Raw genomic sequence first — 22,795 nt, 5'->3', positions numbered from 1 at the left:
CAAAACTAAAAACGCTGGAGAGCCTGGCGACGGTACGCAGCTCCTGAAGCGTCGCGGTCTGCGACGCCTTGTGACTGACGGAGAAGGCGAGCGTTCACCCTTAATTAGATCTACGCATGGTTCACAGTGGCGCTGGTGGACCGGGCAGTCGCTGCGGAGGCGCCCCGCCATCAAGGCCTGATGACTGAAATAGAATGTGCCCTTCGAAATTCGTAGGAATTAGTGCCGAGCCAACGCTGAACTTGCCGCAAATAGTGATCTGAAACTCAAAGTCGTAGAGGACAAACGCTGCTTTGTTTTCGATTTGCCATAATGTATATACGTCGTTCGTACACATATGAGAAAGCCTTCGGAACCTGAGGTAATCTAGGTTATAGAGCTTAATGAACAAAGAATTTGTTTACTTGTCCATCAATGATCAGTAGCCGATGCAAAGGGTAAAGATATCCGGTTGTAGAAAAGGGTCTGCTCTTCCTTTTCATACCATTTCAACTCCATAAAAAGATTTTTGAACTCATCGACTCTAAAGTGAATTCTCTTAAAAATGTCTAAAAATAACAGCCTGAGATCCAAAAAGCTCTGTTGTTTCATTCGGTACTGTCTAATATGAAACAAAAAAACAAGCTTCGATGATAAACATCTATACAGCATACATTTTTTCACACAGTCAAGTTTTTTTTAGCACAATTTAAAAGCGGTACCTAGGTTATCAACTGATATTACACCAAGTGCTTGAAATAGCGATTGTTAACGATAACGCATAATTTATACTGATGAAAAATGCTTGTCCTTATAAAAAATTAAGCACAGGTGCATTGTCAAGTAGCATTTCTATCGCTCAAGCGAATTCAGGGGTTCCCGGCTTTCAAATAAGCACACGTTGAAATTGTCAAATCAGCATCATCGGGACGTGGTGAGTCAATTAGAAAAGGCTGGTCGTGCTAGAAAATATTTGCTAACTTTAAGAACACTTTTCTCATCAATATCAGCTCAAATCACTTTATGTGTATCTCACTGCTTTATAAATTGCCAATTATATAATTGACATCTTCATCATTTTTTAGAACTGGCTTCACTGTTACCTAAAGATAATTTCTAATGAGCGGTTGTTATTCGGTGCTTGATATGCACATATCGTTCTCTGGGGGGGTGTTGCTGTCTTTACAATTATGTTCATTTCAGTACTGTTAATTGACAGTTAGGTTCATTTATTTTGAAAGTTGTCTATCCAAACACATCGTTTGTAGATATGTACAGATTTAGCTTTAGTGTACATAAGTACATATGAAGTGTACATCTATCCGCTAAACATGACAGCCGGTGAAGAGATGAGCTAACCAACTGCGCCAAAGGACGATTGTAATACACTAGTTACTTTTGGGATCCCATGGGTCGGTGCGCGCCCAATAAGTTTCTGATTTCGACCTTGTGTTTAAGTATTGATGCTTGTTTGGCTACTATTTTTTCAATGATTTTATTAGTTATCACAATAGTATCTACAGAGCGTTTAAGAAAGGAGTATAAGGATATTCACTAGTAAAGAGACGTTTTGTATAACGTTTTGCATATGTTCTAGTGGATATGAACATTTTCAACAAAAATTCTAATAAAATTCAGTGAAATTCGCTATAGATTTTCAAATTTAGGGAAATAATAACATTTTCAATTTTCCTCCGAATTTAGCAAAAATCGTACTGAGTTAGTCGTGTTAAAATAGTTAAGGTAGAGGCTAGCAAACAAACATTCGAATGTATAGAAGGAATTTTGGCATACAGAAATTTCGACATAAATAGTCACAATCTTTCTAATTAGATGCTAGAAAAAAATTACAACGTGAACAAAAGTCTTAACGATAAACAAACATAGGCAACAATAGCTAAATTTATTTAAAAAAAAAAAAAAACTATCGAATCTTTCAAATAAGAAATATATTTTTTGCCCCTACCATAAAAAAAAGTGACAGATGGTGTCGTCAACTAGAATGAATTTAATTTCTAAGCTTAAAGCTAGCAAAACACCGAAACACTAATCAGCGATTAAGAGTAAAAGAGTAACGTTTTTTTTTTCGATACAATCGGGAATTTTGATGAAACTTATTGTCTAGCTAGCTTGTTATCTGTTCATATCACAACAAAGGCTCAAAATAGACAAAGTCGTCGCCAAACGCTTACACGAATGCACAGGTAAACGAGTGATAGATGGAAGATGTTGGGCATTTTCCTCTAGCGAATAAAGCCTAAGCTATAAAGTCTAGTTTAGTGTTCCAACCGACTGCTTATCGAGTTCTGCGATAGCTTTGAAAGTATGTTAAACTATTGTCTACCACAACTGACACTTATTGCAGCGGTTCCTTAAAATCTGTGACCTTTGGACGGTGCTATATTTCACGCACATATAGTGAGGCCTTCAATCGTAAACGCAGATTTTTAGGCAATTTAATTTTGAGACTATCAAGCCGAGCCTAATAATTTTAAAGCCTTTAATATTTTACTTATCAGTTAGTTCTGAGCAACAGACCGGAAACGGCATGAAAAAGGAAAATACATTCGTTTGTACCTCATTTTCTTAATCAAGCTAGTATTTCTCATATAATCATATACTTGCCCGAGCGATTACTGTCAAGTTACTTTTTTAAAATTTTGCTTGTAAAATATATATCAGAAAAAAAAAATTTTGAGTTCTATCATATTTTTTAAAAATCGACATACAGCTTTGACACTACCTGTTATACGATCAAATCGTAGCAAAAACATCGACTATTTTAATGGCACATCTCGTGTCGTTAGGATGTTCTTACCGGGACTCACCTAAGCTGTATGTAGGCGGTTCGGTGACTGCGGCTACGAACGTTGCGTTGTTAAAGGTTTGCTCAGTTGCTGGTTCGAAAGCTGTGCGTTGCACGGTGAGTGGAGTGGGATTCTATTATCGAGAGAAATCTCACGACTTAGCAATATCGATACCGGTAGTTGGATTTGAGCTTTAGTTGCACTTTTGCTTGTTAGTCTGTTCTACGTAGACCTGTAGATTATGTTGCATCGCCATTTGTACAAACGCTTTCAGTAGAACATCGAGTGGCTATTACTACGTGTTCGACTGTTAAACTCTCAACAACACGGGTGGTACGGGTTCGAATCCGGGTGGGGACACACTATTTCGTTCCACGCTAGCTGTCAGCCATCTAAACAAAAGCAACGGGTTAAGTGCCGGATGCAAAACATTTTTCTACATAGTTGTGAGCCACTTGTATCTTACGTATTGTCAGTGTTATACACGAAAGCTTTCCTTGACGTAGCTATTCGTACTACGCTAATAAATTTCTCTGATGTATTTCGCTGTAGATGAACCTACTTTTTTTTTGAAAATTCAAATTTTTCTCAGTAGAAAGCACAGAGATAGCAATAATAGAGATTTTTGTAACCTACCAAATGCATACATTTGATTCTTGCAGATACTTTTAAAGGTTGTGTAGATAACCATGGCTGAAATCGTGCTTCATACGGTCTACATCCCAGTTTATAAAGTGAGAGAAATAGTGTTAATTATCATAATTTTCTTTATCATCCATCCTATTACCAAATATCAATCTGGTAATTCGAATATATGGTTTTATTGGAATAGCTGAGCTCGGTTAGCTTACTTAGAAAAATAATACCGATATAATAATTGTAGTAGCTTTCATCCAGCATGCAATATATGAGATATACTGGATTAGTAATGTAATATTGGTTCAGTACTAAGAAAGTCGAAAGTAGAAATAAAAGTAAAGCTTTTACTTTAAAGTGACGCAATGTGAAGTGCTAACTACTCAATGTTTAGTGGAAATATAATAGAATTAGTCAAAAAGTTAGAGAAACAGTCCTCTACGGTAACAAACAAAGAGACTATTGCTCGGGCACAGTACGAAATCTATGGTTTCTGGCATTGACCAACAGTGCTGAGAGCCAGCCGTCTGTCTGATGGAATGCCCAATGGGTATACCGGACGTATAACTCGAAACTTCGAGGCATTGACCAACATATGCTTTGGTAGCGTTGGCAATAATTTGATTTTACGCGTATTCTTTGGTAAGGAATACCAAACAGTTGCGACTCGGTGATCATCGAGTCGTAGTCAGAAAGGCAAATCACATCACCTTGTACACAATAGCTCTCTGCGCCCTTTTGGGTTCCTTAACTTACTCTAAGAATGGGTCGAATGGGAATTCCCTAATCTAGAAATTACGCAGGTAAAAGTGGTGCCAGCAATTGACAGCACTAACGTCGCCATCTTCGTTCACCAGCAAAACTCTGCCGGCCATTCAGTTTGTCTCAAGCTTTGAGGTCCGTTGGGGGTTCATTTATGGAAAAGAAGGCTACGTGAAAAGATCTGCTAAAACCTCAAATTTATAAGATCTGCGCAAGCAATATAGTCTGCTAGCTTCATTTCACGGATTCAGCTTGTAATCATGTAACGTTCAAGTTCACTGTGTATCAAAGCTCAAGGGGATCGTCCGACAAACTATAGATGCGGCTTCAGAATTTCTGGAACCTAACACGGTCTGTCAGCCTATCCTCTTAAGCATTATATCTTGATTCAGCATTGCAACGATGTGGCTTAAAGTTTCCTTAATTGAAGCATTGCTTGTCAGTGACCAGTTTCGAAGAGTTAAGGCTGCTCGGCATCGCCATGAAATTGTGAATGAGTTCACGGACCGATTCAAGGCTCGTACGATGCCATCGACGAAATCCTGTGCAGAGTGTTCGTCGTTAAATAATATCATTAACGTTTAAATAGAGAAATTTCGAAATTGCTTGGGAACCCTCTGGCCTAATGGGTTGAACACTAAAATCTTGGTGCATGTTCATTTAACGGAAAACGTAGCGTTTTAGGTACTTTTCAAATTTACTTTCTGTCTATTAAACACTTCTCTTAATTATTTTTATATTTAACTTACTGACTAATTTAATGTACGGCGGCGGGCAATTGTTGTAGTAAGCGATAGCCCAATCAATCCTTGTTATTGTTTTGGCTACCTAGTGCGTTATATACTCAACATCGCCGTTTTCATACATTGCACTACGTGCAAGCACCTAACGCCTGCGCTTAACGATCAACAGCTCATTTCCTCAGGTACTTGAAGAGTCGTTTAGTGGCTGTTTTCTCTAAGTGACACCCTGACACAATCCCTCTTCGACTCGAACAGGCATTTATACCGGTCCATCCTCCTGGGTTAAAATGACCGTTAGAAATTTTGTAGACAGGCGCAAAGTAGTCCTTGTCAACGTGATGTTTTCCGCGTACATCGAACAGACCTTTCGAACTACATCACACGAGGTTCGACCCCCGCCAAGTCTAAACTGTAACATGGGTTCAACTGCATTTTTTTTGCATTTGAACACGTCCGTTTTTGGGACTCTAGTTCGATTAAATTCTCCATGTTCTTCTTAAAAGAGATCAAAAGCTTTCGAATAGTATGCCGCATTTAATACACAGAAGGGTATTGCGGAGAGAAGGAAAATAATAGTGCTTCCAGACATAGTCAGTTTGTCACATGTTGCTTGTCGCCCATTAATTTAAACGTATTGCGCGTTTCTACTACCTCTACCTAAGCTATTCAATTCGAATTGGCTTCTGGATGCCTAGGCCATCTTTCACTTGTACTATCGAGTGTCACTTAGCTTCATTGAAGTCACCGAACTACCATACCTTCTCATGTTGTAGTGTAATCAGCTTTCAAAAGACTTGACCAGGCTATAATAATATAGAATAATAAACATAGAAAAAACATAGAAGTAATAATGCAACTCGGCGCTCCCTTCGTCCGGTTCATTCGGACGCTAGAACAAACAGGCAGAAACATTAGCTCATACTTCAGCCACTCCATTCAAAATCGACGAATATTGTTAATAAATAGACCGCAAAACACAAATGGAAGGAAATTCTCAATATCCATTATACATAATTTTACAGACGTACAGAGAACTACATGGTTATGCTGTGAAACAAAAATCGGATATATAAAATACGAGTTGTTATTTAGCTTAGCAAAATCAAGCGTCAAATTGAAACACAGTTTCAAAATCCACAGTACGACATCACCTTAATATTCATCTTAGCTATAATGGTTCATCAGGAACATGATATACATAAAAGCACGAAACAATAAAAAGTAATAAACTATCTTATTCATTTTTAATGTCCACAATTAAGTATATCATCGAGCGTACCATTTAGTAGATTAAGCAGCCATTAAGGTTATCAAGCATTAAGGACCAGAGCAATTTGATATCGCCATTTCTGTATGACAGACCTTAATACTCTATTGTGGAAAACTGTCGCTTCACCTGTCAATAATGAGCACTGGGAACAGGGTCTGTGCGATTTCCGCAATAAGGAACCGTGATCAACTTTACAAACCGACAACGCTCATACTTAAGTCAAAAAAATATATTGGAAACGGCGATAGTTTAAGGAGCGTATCCAAGTCAGTGGGTATATTCTTGTATTGAAGAAGGCCCTAACCAACAGTACCTGTATTTCCAGATGCAAAACGAAAAAGTATCATTGTAACAGCTGCCTGTAGACCCTTTTTTTTAAGGTTACAATGCTACGGTAAAACTTTTCTCAACAAACTGTTCGCTGCTGTGAGGAAACAACTGCTTAAACTGTCCAATTGGGTCTCTCTGAGCTCTTAACTTAACACTTTGCAAAACCCACATATACACCACTGTGCAGTTTATCGCATAATAACGTCTGTGCAACGTCGTAACAAAGACAGTAAGCTCTAAAACAAGAGTAGGATTTTATTGAAATCACCCATAAAGACGTTGTGTTAGATCAGCTAAAGGCCAAGCACGGAACCCGAGGCAGGTTCCCGCGGAATGATGACAAATACTCTTTGGCACTTATTTCCGCGTATTATATTTGAAATTTTGAAAAAAGGTTGATGGTGAACTTTTCATAATTGATATCATATGATCCTTTATCTAGTTATTATATATTTACAATAAATATTTAAAAATGTCTTTTATGTTTCACGTCTGCTGGTTTCATCATAAGGCCTTAGTTCAGATGACGTACATCCATCAATAAACCATCTAAAATAGTGTATCTGCGCCCGGATTCGAACTCCGACCACCACATCCCGAAATTTGGAAAGCAAATCAACCCGGAATAGACTACCAAATAAAACATAAGCATATGAAGTAGGTTTAGACATAAACAAAGACATAAAGGTTAAAAGACAGGGAGTGCCGATACTAGTTTTTAGGCAAAATTGAAATTATTTAACAGATATCACTTAGGCAAGTATGTAAGGAATACTAGCTCGATTTTGGGACATATGCGCACAGAGGAGACTCTATTGTTGTCAATACGGCGAGCAAATTGCTGAAATAATTTTTAGTTGTACACGGTAATAATTTAACGTTAATTTTTAAAGCTATCGAAGATCTCCGCAGAACTTAACTGTTAGTCCACTATTCTAACTAAATTCGGCCTCTCTCTAAATCTCTCTATGATATATTTAGTCGGTAGAAAAGAATACTCGATTTCTGCTAAAACAACAGCCACTCATTTATATTGGTATTAAGCGTACGTTAACGGTCAACAAAAATTTTCTCTAATTCCAGATTGGAATTCCGGATTGAATTGAAAAAACGTTATTAAAAATTGTGTTAGTGATTTGCTAACTTTAGCAGTCCAAAAGAGAGTTAGAATCATTCTAGATTTATAGCACAAATTAATTCTCTTCGTAGAATCTCGATTTCCAGATAAAAACTTGTATAAATTGGTATTTGAAATTATTACTATTATTATTTGTATAGGCTGCTCTGTTATCCCCAGCAGTTGTTTACCGTTGGAGCTTTCGTTTGCATTCGAAAAAATCTCTGACATTTAAAACGGGAAATTATTGCGGTTCGAAATATATTTACTTTAAACTTTTCTTTTTCATTTTTTTACATTTTTTCTGTGTCATGTCGAGTGCTTGCTGTTAGTTTTTATTTAAACTTCATTTGAACATGACTAACTCAGCAGGGGTTCCGTAAAACTTAGATAAAAACTATTAACATTTTTTCTAAATTTGAATTTCGCAAAAATTGTTGTATTTTGTTGAAAACGTGAATATAAATCAGAATGTAAACTGATAATATAAAAATATTTATTTACTAGCCATAAATAAAACTAGTTAATGTTCTGCTGCTATAGTTCTACTCAAAGCTTTCTGTTGTCGTTGTTGTAAAGAACTCACGGTAATAACATTTAAAAAAAAACGTCCTTAGATATCTATCGAAAACACAACAAAATCGTAAAACACTTTGGAAAAACTTTTCACAGTATCACTGATTTCGTGTATAGATCGACGTTTCTATTGTTTTTTAGATACATTATCAAATCCAGATTCCTACCTAAAAATGACAAGAACATATAAGTAGGCTTTTTTTCATACAAAACGGCGGCACTTATTTAATTTATTTGTTTTTATCATGTAATGCAAAATTAAATAAAATGTGTATTTATATGTATTTACAAGTCGTAAAAATAAATTTGTTAGAGCCCGGCCCGGTGTTGCAGTGCTGGGCTTGGGCACCAGTTTATTACACTTTCATTATTTTCTCTTCATCAGGTCTACATACATAAATCTACATGCATCATTTTGTATATAGACAGACCTGCTTTTCGATTAGCAATCTCTGCATCCCGTCCCTTTAAAGATCTATTCGTATATACCATTAGATTTCTAGCTTCTTCCATGTCTGCTCGTACACATTTTGCTTTATTTTCTATCTATAGTGTACTCGTTGATTTTTAAATAGCCTGAACGGTTTTCGTAGCAGCTCTATTCTAGCCTCTCGACTTTCTGAACAATAATTTCCTACAGTTTTCTTTTTCAAGATTTCACCCTCGTTTTCTCCAACGGTTTTGTTACATTTTCACCATTAAATAAAGATTGCTCAGGTTGGACTTCGGTTGTATATTCTTTAACTTCTACTTCTTCAACAACTTCTCAGCTTCGACACATTTGACTGCGGAATAGAGGCGCGGTGATAAACCATCATCATCATTGAATATGCAGTGTTCTCGACCCCTTCAACAGCCCTACTGCTTAATGTATATTCGTTGCCACATTCTATATCTGCACTAGTATAAATTTCTCTTTTATATCTGTAATAACAACAACCGCAGATTCTTCTATTGGCCGATAGCCGACCGCCGGCCCGCCGGGAAAGTTCTTTGCCAGGCCGGTCGGTGCGGATCGGGCCAATTTGCACCGAGGACGGCGACCCCTATCTTGGTAATTTCTGATCATTGCCAGTTAGATATTACGAAGATAGGCCAGTTTTACTAAGGCGCCGCGAAAGTTACACAAAAAACATACGTTTCATACAGATAACATCGCCAAACAACTGCTGTCATCGTAGATTTCTTACGGATAAGCTGTATATCCCAGATTCCGTAAAATCTTCTCCTATATATATATATATATTGCTTCACAGCTAAGTAAGTCAATGCAAATTTTGTGTGCGGTAGCGATTTCAGCAGCATAACCGTTTCCCTAGGGTGTATATGTGATCTTTCTGATTTCCCGCACGTAGTAGCGGTTAAAACACCTTCTTCAGGCTAGTCTGTTCTACCCTATAGCATATTTTAACGACCAACGCCACGGTACAGGTCCGGCGTCACACATTTACCGACATGAAATGATGGAAACCTACTTTCTAAGCTAAATAAGTTGGTACAATGCCATACTAAATTGAGCTTACTGTCTTCTTTGCACTAGCCAGCACTATTTGATTGGATAAAATTGAATATTCAGTAATGTCGACACACACAACAGATTTCGATTTGTTTCGCTACCACTCAAGCCACAGGGCGTTTGAAAACATCCTAGTGAAACGAAGAAGTGGTGCATGGAAGCAACTTTTGTTAAGTGTTTACCCACTTATCCAAGGATGTGCGTCCTTAATGTATCACCGATTCCCGCGAGAAAATTCTAAAAGGTGCATTTTCTTATTTTGATCCTTATATAATTGTAAAAGTGAGTACCTATGAATTCTACAGTTTCTTCTACAGCAGGTTTTCTTACCTGTCAATAGAGATAGCAATCAGCGTGTTAATCGAAGCGCTGACCGTTACGTTTTGAAGATACGCTACTAATTTACACATCGTGTTTCCGAGAACCCAAGCTGAAATTGTAATATGGAATAGTCATTAGATGCACAGATAATTTTAAAAAAAATGTCTCTTCTCAAGCGTGGGTGAGCTACAGCGTCTCACCAGGTTTATCATTGCTGTGTTAGGACACAAAGAATGTGAAAATAACGGGTCCTACTCCTTTTACTACCAGCAAAATCAATGTATCCTTTGCTGTTTTTCCTTGTTCGTGATCCAATGTCGATCCGAATTATTGCAGAGCTTCTATGTGTGTTTGTATATGTATATAGAATGTGCTTCCAATATAAGGGCTGCATATAGGGGTTATCCCACCATTAACCGCACCAGTCAGGTTGCCCACGTTGACCAATCAATTCATTTAGATAATACAGAGTTAACAATAGTCGACAAAATGTGATCAGTGCATATATCAACTGTCTGATTCAGACGTCCACTCTTTTGCGTAGTTGTAGAAAAACTCAATTCCGGTTCCATATGACTTCAGTTGAAAAAAAAGCCTCAGTCGTCCGAAGTGGCAAAGTGGCCTACAACGTACCCAAGTAGCGTTCATTTATTTTTTTCAACGAAAGTGTTCCTGTTGTTTGACAGGACATGCGCTATTCTCCAGAGACAGCTAAGCCGTACGCCTATTCAAGTTCTGAGTGCACCTCATGCCCAAAGAGGCCGGCTGCTTGAAATTCGGTTCCACCGAGACCCCCATGAAATCGAGTCCTCGTGAGGGTTGCAGTCTGGTTAGCTGTATTGGAGAGTCACTATATGTAGATTTCACCTTTTTCGATCTTTCCACCATCAATCCCATGCAGAAAACAGCAGAATAGAGTCTAATAATATATCGTTCGTCCTGTGCGAGATTTTTATGGTTGTACAAGAACCTTTTGGTGCTTTCTGATGACGTAAGGTGTTTAGGTATTTAACATTTGACTTAATCAAGCGGCTAAATTGTATGGGGCAATTTCGCACTAGAACGTACATATATCTTTCAGAGTTCATCAAAATGAAATAGTAGAATATCAGTTAATTTCCTTAACTCGTACATACGATATTTTAGCCAGTTGTTTGTTTTTAGATAAGGAAACTCTGGACAACTGATTATACCTCCTATCTAATCTAGCTAATCGAACTTCCATAGCTCTGCGAAACACATCATTCCTGCCATGACATAAGATAGTCGAACAATAAACGTCCTTTACAACCTAAAAAAGAAAAAATATAAAAGCGTCTGTTCGTCTTCAAAACAATATCTTGGGCGAGCAGTTGCCTTCCAAATTTCCGTCCCAGTCTTATTTTCTATGGATCTACTTCATTCTCGTGCCTACCACATTATATTCGTATCCAGTGTGACACTACAGAAATCCATAAGCAAACGATCCACATCCGCGAGAAATAGGAAGCCGAATTGTTGGGGCAATGCAAACAAATATCCATATTGTTCCTTATTACGGAGCAACGCCCTTCTCTCTCGATATCGAAGTGCACTTCTATTTGTTTCCCCTTATTATCACACCTTTATTTGAGGAACCGCGATTCAGGGGACGTGTCAGATTTTCCTGACACGTTTTATAGAGCAGTCCTTTAACAATTAGTCTTTCCTAATCGTGGTCATCGTCTTGCGATTTGCTTGCGGCAAGCTTACCATTGACGTGGATCAATTTTTCTTTCTAAAGTATATATTTGTATTGCCGAACGTCGATACTCGTTCTGCTTAGGTATATCTATACATATTTGGACCCTATTCCTGTTTTACGTTCAGAGCAACTGCTTCGAATAATGGAAAAACTCGTATTCACGTCTGTTTGTTTCTATTGTAAGATTTTTCGATGAAACATTTTCTAAGCATAAAATTTACAGTCCAACATGGGTATTTATCTCCCTGAGGTTCGTGTTTGATGATGGCTTTTTGGTCACTCGTTCAGGGGAGCATACGCATCTACAGTAACGAAACAGATTTATCTGTGCCTTTGCCTTGCTCTTGCTGCTGTTGTTGTCTGTGAGCAAAGAACAGTGCTGTAAAGTTAGATCAGACTTGATCCGTCATATCAGCGGGAAAATTTACACTATATGAGATTAGAATAAGATGGGAAAAGTCCTTACGGTCGTTCTAAAAAGTTGTCGCAGGAAATATTGTCCGATTCATCCTAGTATTCTCGAGACGTCACAGGTTTGTTATCTAAGCCGGGAATTAGCCACTGCAACACTCTAACTCGTGAGTTCCAATGTAGCTATGGCCACACTGCATGCCGAGTAAACAACTCTAAATTTAGTTTTATATTTATCCCAAAAAGGAAACGCAACGCTGGACCCTATTTACTTCAAGGCGAAGGAAGTTGGAGATGAGAAAGGGGTTGTGGACGCAATCCTCCGAATGTTCCTTACCTAATACGCAGCACTGAAATTCTGTTACACGCAACGAATGAGCACAGAATCTACTCGAGTCCGAGTCGAGTCGACAAATGCTAAATGTGCAAATCAAAGTCTATCCCACGCATCCGGCCCGGAATAGAAATAGCTTGAGGGTCAGTCGTTTGAAAACACCGTTCTCAACGATTAGCTAAGCCAGACTGACAATCGCTTGCAGGCACTGTTCATAGAGAGCTCGTAAAAACTGAACCTGTTCCTACGTTCTGCCCTATGTCCTAGTTAATATTTATAGTCGCTTCGAGGGCATCTTCCCAGATAAAGGTATTCATGCTTAAAATTGTATAGATAGACTGTAGCGATATGCGAGCGAGCGAGCCTGGCTGCCTTAAGAAAGAGCAAGAGGCCTTTGTATCAGACAACATCCCGGAACGGATTCACCGACATACGAATCCTTATACTATTTAGGACAACAGCGCCGACAGGATAATCCCTAACAGATCCAGCTTGCGACGAAACCCAAGAACACGCTTGAGTCGGGCTCATTCACTACTGTTACCATCAAGTCGTTTGAAAGGAGTGACACACGCGAATCCTTAAGGAATTTCTCCTTGTGTATTTAGGCTGCTTTTAAATTATGTTTGACGACTTTATTTTACCGATGCTTCTCTATATAGCGGAAGTCGTGAACCTTGTCCCTTACCAACCAGAAAAAGGTGTTATTATTTAGTGCTAGTATGAGAAACTATAGTGTTCATTAAAAATGGCGATAATCGTACTCTATTCTAGAATGTAATGGCAAATTATCACAAAAAATGTATCAAGATCTATTCTTTAGACGTGTCTTAAGAGCGCATTTAGACTAGCTCAAGTTAAACACAACGAAAATTCATTACTTCATCTAGTTATGAATGTTAGGGAGAGATTCTCCGCGGTAGCCGGCATCGATCGATGTGGCATTTCCCACAATCGTTTTGCTATTATTGATTGATTTTTAGCCACCGACACTTTTACGGAAAGTTAAAAAAGGTTCCATAATAAATTGCTTTAAATTTTCTTTATATATATGTATATAGTATTTTCATCAAACAGTTTGTTCAATCAGCTATCGCCTCGTAAAATACGGTTCTTCAGTGTTGAACTGATTCACTGACCTTTGCTAGCCTTTTCACGGCACAGTCACAAATCCAAAACAGAAGAGTCCCAATGAAAATTCTAGAAGCGCAACACCGCTAACGAGAGATTCTGTAGATCTGAGGTCAAAAAGTATTCTTACTCTAAGGCCATCTTTTCTTGCCATGAATCCATTTACAATCTGCGTGTTCGACGAATTTTAAAGGCGGGCACACATTTGTGCCGGTTTCAGGAAGTTCAGATAACTTGTTCGGGTCGTAATTGCCCAAGCCCAAGTAGAAACGTACCGAAATGGGTCTGTGGGAAACCGAATGGTGTCGTTGTAGCTCTCGGTAGCTACCTCGGGAATATATGCGCGGTTAATATGGGAATTAACGCTAGCTAACCCTTGTCTAAGAAAAGCTTTATTTCATTCCAGGAAAACTATTGCATTTTTCATGCTTCTAACGGTACGTTTGGTGTATTGTTCTACTGTACATCAAACAATAACAGGGCAGCTGGTTTTAACAGATTCTATGGGAATTACCTCCCTCAATACGTTATAGGGTTACAAATACGCCTTCCCACTGCTACGCCGTCTAGTCCGCAGCTAAGCATTAGATTGGCCATAGTATGAATTTAAACGTAGCAAAAATTCCATTTGCCAACTTTAACATTGTTGCAAACAATAGCTTTTTGCGCAACCCGCGCGCGATAAATTTGAAACTCTATGTAGTTACTACGCCATTACAAAGCGCTCGTGAAACAGGGTCTTATAGTACTTGTGCTCGTGTGCAGCATATGTCTATACTTTTGCCTACGGAAACAATAGATCGCAAATCTATAAGAGCTGTGTGAAACAAACCTATGTGTCCTCAATGCTTCAGGGTATTTCTAATTCCTTATACGAGCACAATTTCGGCGTTCAAATAGTATAGCCACCTAAAATTTAAATAACAAGGAAACGCTGTTTGTATATAGACCTACTTTGCGTTCAGAAGAGACAACGCATATTTGAGCTTGGCGATTGTCGCCATTTGGAGCAGCCTTTGAGAGCCTCTAATTTTTTAAAATTTCCTTCCTTCAGCACTTCGCATTTTGTACGACATCTGAGCTGGATATCTAGAGACAGAAAGCGATGATTTTTCTGCAGCGTTAATTTCAACGCGAATCACTCGCGTGCGAAAAACGGATCCCTTTAACAACGGTCTTTAAAGTATTACACGATCTGCCAAAAAAGTAGACTCAATAGCCGTTGTGCTTCTGGAATGGACTTTAAGGACACTTAGGTTTACCACTTAAAAAAAATAATTACTATATGCGTCAGAGGGGATTTTTCAGATCGCTTCTTATTGGATGAAGTTAACTGTAGCGCGAGAAACTTGAAACATAAAACTCTCTTGTTTGAACCTAATTAGGCACATGCAGATCGATATATAGTCTTATAGTTGCAAACTCGTTATTAAAGTAAGTCATAAAAATAATTACTATTTGTTTACTAAATATAAGAAATCTAGTAAATAAAACATAGTATTATGCGGAAATTCGAATATTAAGATCCATTGATAATTAGTTGTTACTGAGACAACTTGTTGCTTAATGGGACAGATCATTAAGAATATGCTTCTTTAACGTTACGGTGAATAGGCTGAAGTTGTCAGAGACCTAAAAATGCTATTATCTCTTGCGACGAAATCTTCAAATCCGAGAAAAGGTACATCGTAGCCGTACCGCGGTGTAGTATTTTTTTAATACAAATTTGAATCAACAAGGCCGTGTCGATACGGCGGTATTGGCGGTATTTAAGTAGAAAAGGGTGGTCAAATTTGGCCGGAAGGTCGCTGCCGATTTAACGGTATAGAAAATGTTCTACTTAAAGCATATTCAATACAATGCATTCTAATACATTTCTAAGAACGCATAAACCATATCGCACACCCGAAAAAATCAAATAATAAAAAGAAGTTTTGTTTGTAAAAAGAAGTTCAGTTTGATAGTAAACGTAGACTTAAGTTGCATGGACCCTTGATGTTGATAAGCAAAATATTGTATTAATGGAACACTTCACTCTAACAATTGTGTTGCAATTATTGTGCAACAATTGTTCCCAAAGTATAACAATGATGGAACTTCCATATCAGCTTGACAAAGAAGACAGGGCTCCATGTCTTCTTCTAATGATAAAATTCGCCCTGTTGTGAAAACTTCTGGACGCCATGCTGGTGCAATAAGGCCACCATTTTTGTCCTTTGATAAAGAGGCGACCCATTAGGACATATACATAGTGAAATTAACTTTTTTCCTTTGGCGTCTCCTCAACGTTGTGGCCGCAGCCCGATGGGAATATGATGAATGCCCGGCATGGCTATATGAATTTAGCATTCTGACGGGGCATGACATCTTTTGGCTAGATGCATATCGTAGCGTGCCGCGTCTACGTATATTAAACGATTTGCTAACGGATCATTTTGAAGAAGAAACAAGAGGACCTCGTTGTTTTTGTTGTCATCGCAAGATCTGAATTTATCTATTTAAGTTCTCACAAAATATAGCTAAGTTGAATTTTAGGTAAGTGAACGACCAGAATTCATCATCTGCCATGGTTCGAGAGAAAATTAAGATATTTTTTTGTTACTCATAACTAATAAGACAAGTCTCTAATCGACGAACATCCGCTGCTGGGTTACCTGGCTTTTTTTTGTGGACAGTTTAGCATTAGGGCAGTAATCTCATGAACCTCTCAGTACCACTACTACAACTCAAATGTAAATAAGCGGGTATTAGAAACCCACATGAAAATCATTACTGGGTTTCAGTTGGAGATCAAACTCGTTAACCCAGACTTCTAAGTCCAGCTTGGAACATTTTGCAGTTCGCTTCTGCGCATGTTTCCGCTGAGAGACATACAGCGAGGTCTTCAGGGTTGAACGAGGGTCTTTGAGCATGCTGAAAATGATCAAAATGGCTCATTTCTAAAGTAGAAGAATTTGAATTATTCTTCTGCACACATATTAAATACCCGAAAGCTATCAGGCTCATTTGCTGACAACTATTTCTTTAGTCGTCGCTTCGTTGTGGTCGACCCCGGATCCCTCAACAGATCTACGCCTAGATAAACTCCAGACTCATTTAATTGTGAGTTAAACGTCCATAAACGAAGGTGACCCCTCAACAGTATGAATATCGACTAAACAAGGATTTGCTTTGGAGAAGCGCTCACTTCGAACACCGAAATAAATGCTACGCCATATTTCAAAGTGACAAGATTGCGTACCAATTCGCAGGCGTGCAAACGGTTATATACGAAGTGTTTCCATACAGACATTTGGCCTAGGTTCAACTTGTTCACTCTGAACTAAGGCTACCTTGTAGGAAAGCACTCGGAGATAACGTGCCTTCAACAGAAAGTGCTAAGAGGACTGATTGCAGTTGGGCTGAGTCTATACGGGAAAAATACGTTGAAGTCACGTCTGCAACGATGCCACGTATGTCCAGTTGGGAGTCAATGCTAATAGTTTGAAATGATTACTGTAATTGTCTATCAGTTACCTGCACGTGTCCGCTTCACAGTACCAACCCGATTACGTTATCGGATTTGTGCTACGCAGATACTCGAATCCCAATGCCATAAAAGCAAGAAGCTGAAGAAGACGTTACCGGAAAGTGTTGTTGTTATTCTAGCGGCTAGCACATCAGGCAATGGTGATTCAATCGCACTAGACCCTACCATAGTGAAGTGAACTATCGTGAAGGCTATTTATGATTTTCTATATATGTAAACGATATGGCCCTGGCGTTATCGCAAGCAAACACCTCTCTTGATATAAAATGCGGGTAAATGCATGACGAAGATATGGTCATCTATCTATCTATCTATCTATCTATACCGGCACTATAGTACTTCGTGTATACAATACTAAATGCAACAAGGTTCTGCGCGCAAGCTTCAATTGATTGGGCGGATATGCATGCGAAATATTATATCTACTTGAACCGTAGGGAGATAGAAGACAGGTACTAGAGTGATTGGCAAATACAATTTTTTTGATGTATTACTTACGTAGTAAAATGTTCGCAATTAGGTTAGCCGGCACGCACACGACTAAAACAAGCATATCGGCCACGGCCAGATTCACCAGTAAAAGATTCGTCGTTGTTCTCATTCGAGGCGCGCTGTGCACGACCGCGACGACGTACCCATTGCCTACTAGACCACCCACGAGAACGCCGACGTAACCAACCACTAGCCATGACGTTACCCATGAGCTGTAACGGAACACCAGCTCGGGATCGACGTCTTCCGTTACATGTTCGGGCTGCTCGGTAATGTTACAGCCATTAGATACGGCCATTTAGTAGTAGGCAAGATACAAATAGTTTAAGTCGGCCAAGTCGTCAATCTCTACAGGTTTGTTACGGAAGGCTGATGCCGCTTAGCCGCTACTTGCTCTATTTGAGCCGAAATCATTACGGGCAGAGGATTGTCACTTGGCCTATCTGAAGGCTGGTATATTTTTGGATGAACTTGAACATTTCCTTAATGCTTGCTTCTTCTTCTGTCGTCTCTTTGCTGTGATTAATAAACTTGAAACTACTCTTGAAGGCAATATCGATGCTAAAGGCACGGCAATATTAACTCTTCTGTACGCTGTAAATATTGTGCGTATAATTGGGGTGCGCTGCCTCCGTGTTACATAAGCCGTCTATTGTTCATACTTGGTTCATCTTTATCTTTGTTGTTATGTTTTGTTCCCGGTCGGAGCTGTTGTTACACGTTTCGTAACACGTTTGAAAAACATCTTTCTTTCTTAAACCGAACCACAAGCTATTCACGTAACCCAAACACGCCCGTTCCGATGAGCTACTCACGCAAGGTTACTTTATGTCGACCTAAGTACGCAAGTTAACTATGGAATAACTTCGTGATAATAATGGCCAGACACACTTTAACACACGGCACTATCAACCGGAAGCCTGCACAGCCCAGAAGCTAGGTGCAGATTTCACGTGCAGCCACCATCGTTAATAAGGCGCACCTTCTACTTTGCTCGCGAGGGCCAAGCACGTTGCATGTTGAAGGAGAGGGTCGCCATTTGTCCTTTCCTCCTCGAGCGTGGGAGAGGGGCAAAATGGCCAACGAAACAGAGAGCTGGATCTCCTTCTTGTAGAAGTCGAGCCTCCAAGAAACGGAGTTCTTTATATATGAACAGTAAAGGATCAAATACCCAAGAAAACATCGTAAAAGTGTATGTTAGTTGATCGGGCCTGCATCCAAACACTTAAAGGATAAGCCAATATTCGAATTAAGCTAACAACTGGCAAACTAATTAAGTAAGTTGTTTGTAGGCAATCCAGAATTTTCAGCGGCGAACTTTTAGCGAGGGCAAATTCGTCCAGCTTTTTAGTGAGGATAGCTTTCTGAAATTGTCTCTGGCAACGTGAGTCATTTTGAGCATAGCTCAGCATAAATCTCCGTGTCGGGAAATCGACTGATGAAAGGCTGAGAAAAACTTTTTCGCAAGCTCAATACGCTCTTTTTGAGCAAACAAGTAGGTCTAGCTAACTTCATTCTACTGCAGAACGTTCGGCGTGAGAACAAATCTTTTATATCCAATATTGTCTACGTTCCATGGATTTGACAATATATAAATCAGTGGTAACCATTTAAGGTGCACATGCTTACATTTCAATGGTTAGTTCATATTTTTAGATCCCATGGTGACATGTTCTTTAGATACATGTAAAATTCGGATCACTATTAACTGACATCTTTGGAACTATGGTCTGTGTACGTCTGGTCCTGCATTTTAATGAGAATGTATCTAAAATTCGTTAATCTTGTAACAAAAGTTGTGATCGATAGTATTACGTTGGGATATTGCTTGGGAGCGTGCATCGTCGACCTGTCGTGTTTTGCAGATATATAGAAATACTCAGCCATCTAAGACCGTGGCTGGTGCTATATTCTGTTTAGAAACAAAACGTGCCGTCGACTCAACGAAGCCAGTAGACCTCACATTAATCACTCGGTGATAGAAAGCAGATCTCCAGAGGGAACCTGTTATCCATAGATAAAGGAATAGGTGCCATGATGCCGAATTGTTTACTTATGCTGTTACGTACGTCCTTTGAAGAAGCCTGAATACATTCGACAAGCCCCACCGGAGTCAGCTATTTATGAAAGTTGTCAAGCAAACACCATTATAGTTACTCAGGGGTAAACGACGAAGACTGATTGGTTAGTGTCTGCAACTCTGTGCGATAACGTCCATATTACCTAAAGAACCTATAGCGCCAATAGCAGTTCATACGTTTCACTGGATTAGCCTGTCGCTTCGTCCTGGATCATTCTTGCAAACTTCAACTCTTAGAAATAGCTACTAACGACGACCATGGCAAATAACATTTTATTCACTCCTCTACGATCGCGCTTGAAATCGTGTCCTGTCTAATAATAAACCTCGTTTATTGGAAGTCCCGTATGTACTTATCTAAGCAGCTGTTCTCACGCCTTCAACTCACCTAGAATATAGTTGAATATAATCTGAAATCTTGAGTTCAGGTTGTCCTAAGGCTTCACGACTAAGCAAATGACACACTTCTACTGAGCACTATACACATCTACGAGGCTCGTAAGCCGTCCTTCAGCAACACTTAGAAAGCCATTGGAATAACGGAATTACGCCGAGATCGGCGTCACTCACTTGACCGCAGTGTATATGTCATCTCCTTACCATTATAAAGATATATAAAATATGAAATAACTGTGCCCTGTCATGAACTCTAGTGATTACGACTGCTACGGGTCTTTTTGATTAAAAAAAGTTGTTCTAGCATTTCTACTTCTCGACCTTTGATTCGTTATATGAAAATGTCGAGTCGGGATAGACAAGTTGGTTTCGGCTGTATGCGAAACCTAAGACGCCGCAGTACGGAAACATTGCGGAACGGTATGTGACGATCGGACCCTTTGTTTGTAATACATCCTGTAAAATCAATACAAATGAGAGCGTAAGTTAATGCTTCGTGTTCACTATATTGTGTAAAAAGGAGATTACTATAGACTACGCTTTAACACGATATAGAAACAGTTCGACAGCGTATTATTTTTGAATATATTTTGACTTGATTAATTAAGTCAGCTCCACAATATGTGTTTTTTTGTGAAGGACGCAACAGTATTGATTATCGTTCACTAGAAGGAAAAAATAATATCTATTAAATTATAATTTTTTTTAACAAACTAAAAAAGTATCGAAGTCACTTAAAGGTTCGTTATAATATAGGAGACACTATTATTTTGGACAAACTTCTTTAAATGCACTTCATAGAAGTGACGACATTCATATACTTTGTCAGCTTTGTATACCGAAATTTATAAAATTGATGAAAAATACACTCGCTACGGCAGCTTTTTTTGAATTGTTTGATGGCATATTACCTCTCGAGGTTCAACTCAAGCAGTGTACTCTTCTTTATAGCATTGCTCAGTGCTTGTTGATCTGGAGTGCCTATTGGAAACGTCAATATTAAGTCGTTTACGGGTCTGGTTAGGCAGGAAGCATTATTAGCCACCATTTGCCACCCGTTCGATCATATATTGAGCGCAGTTGAATGCTATTTGTATAGATCCAAAAAGAAATGGATCTTTAATTTCATGTGGGAATTTCTCTAGGGCAAAGACTTGTCAATGTTAAGAGGCATCCCTTACAGACAGTTCGGTCCTTCCTGATCTCTGTGCTTGCATTCGATAGCCCTATCTTGCCTGTAATGAATGAATGAATGAATGAATGAATGAAAGACTAGCGTTAAATATAACATAAGCTAAAAGTGTTAAATGATATAACGAAAAATTCGAGACGAAGAGCTACTTCCGAAGCAAACGCACCGAGTTGGTAAAATGCCCTTATATATTTAGTACGTTTACTGTAAATACGAGTACGACCGTTGACGTGGTGGGGCTGGACACGAAAACGGGATAGCAGGACATTTGTATGCCGAATAAATTTGACGGACTGACAGGACGATACCAAACGTATGTTTGTTGCTTCAAATGTAAAGTTTCAATATCGTAAAACGACACATGCTGGGCCAGTCATCTCCTTATAGAGTACTCGGCAGTTGTATCGCCTCGGAAGTCCACAGTGTCAGGCACTCACAACTTAGGTGTTGTACAGCGTTGCATTCGGCAGGAATACGAACCAGTATCAACTTTTGTACAAATACACCCCTGTGCTCCGTGGGATCCGTGCACATAGACTCCGTCTGGATACTGGATTTGACTTAAGCGCTGGTCAAACGATTTCTTCTGTAAGCAATCTTTGTCGTCCTAGCGTATCTTTCTGACTTTATTTTAGATGTGGCCTGTAATGTACGTTCTAACCTGTAGGCCTTCTGATTTCATACTGGGACAATAAAATTTTAACTTGGCTTTTATAGTCATTAGATTCATAATGTTAATAGCAACGTAAAAATTAATCGTAAATACAAAAGGGAAAAAGTTATTATCAGCTGTGTGACTTCCTCGTTCGGCAATAGCACGATTTGCAATAACTGCTATCGACCTAAATATAAGATAAGTTATATGTCTTGAAAGTATCTCACTATAAAATATCGATTCGGCTAAGCAATTTAATCCTGCCGTGAAAACTCCAGTGATATCCATGGCCTAGAGCATTAATGATTATGACTATGGATAGCCTTTCCACTCACGAAATATCAGCTCAAACTAGATCTCAGAGTTAGAGCATATACACGCTGACATGCACAGCTAAATCTCAACAAGCAAACGCAGACCGCCGATTCTTTGAACAGCAGTTGCTATGTTCAGCTCTAGCTGGAGCTTTTCCAGAAAAATTTCGAGTTCAGTTGAAAACAGTCGCGAGATAATTGGGTTTCGGGAACCGCTTCGAGATCCTCATCCTAGTAAACTTCTGACCTCGACCAGAGACTACCAATAGTATTACACGGATTCTTTCAAAAAAGTTCAACTAAGCCAGGTCTTATCTGTGACAAATTTAATATCATATAAATTTTAAGGACTTGATATTAATTTGATACGCATTAGGAAGCATACTGCAGATTTTTAATACATTGTAGTGGCTTTAACATAAGTCTTTTCAAGAAAACTTTAGTTATATGCCATAGCCAAAAAAAAAACACCAAAAAACAT

The 22,795-nt window shown here is 38.9% G+C and overlaps 1 protein-coding gene across 1 annotated transcript in view; it reads right to left on the bottom strand.

The window, feature by feature from the left end:
* Positions 1–18,663, bottom strand: part of LOC111245289 (neuropeptide SIFamide receptor-like) — a 31,558-nt gene extending 12,895 nt beyond the window's left edge. The window contains exons 1-2 of the mRNA XM_022793460.2: positions 17,684–18,663; positions 10,067–10,166 (exon numbers count right to left, since the gene is read on the bottom strand). Coding sequence (XP_022649195.1) covers positions 10,067–10,166; positions 17,684–17,975 — 392 coding nt within the window. The 5' untranslated portion in view covers positions 17,976–18,663. The remainder of the gene's footprint in view (positions 1–10,066; positions 10,167–17,683) is intronic.
* Between the last annotated feature and the right edge of the window lie 4,132 nt (positions 18,664–22,795).

This window comes from Varroa destructor, unplaced genomic scaffold (assembly GCF_002443255.2).
Source record: "Varroa destructor unplaced genomic scaffold, Vdes_3.0 BEIS01000002.1, whole genome shotgun sequence".
NCBI lineage: Eukaryota > Metazoa > Arthropoda > Arachnida > Mesostigmata > Varroidae > Varroa > Varroa destructor.
This window is presented reverse-complemented; position numbering and strand designations above follow the sequence as displayed.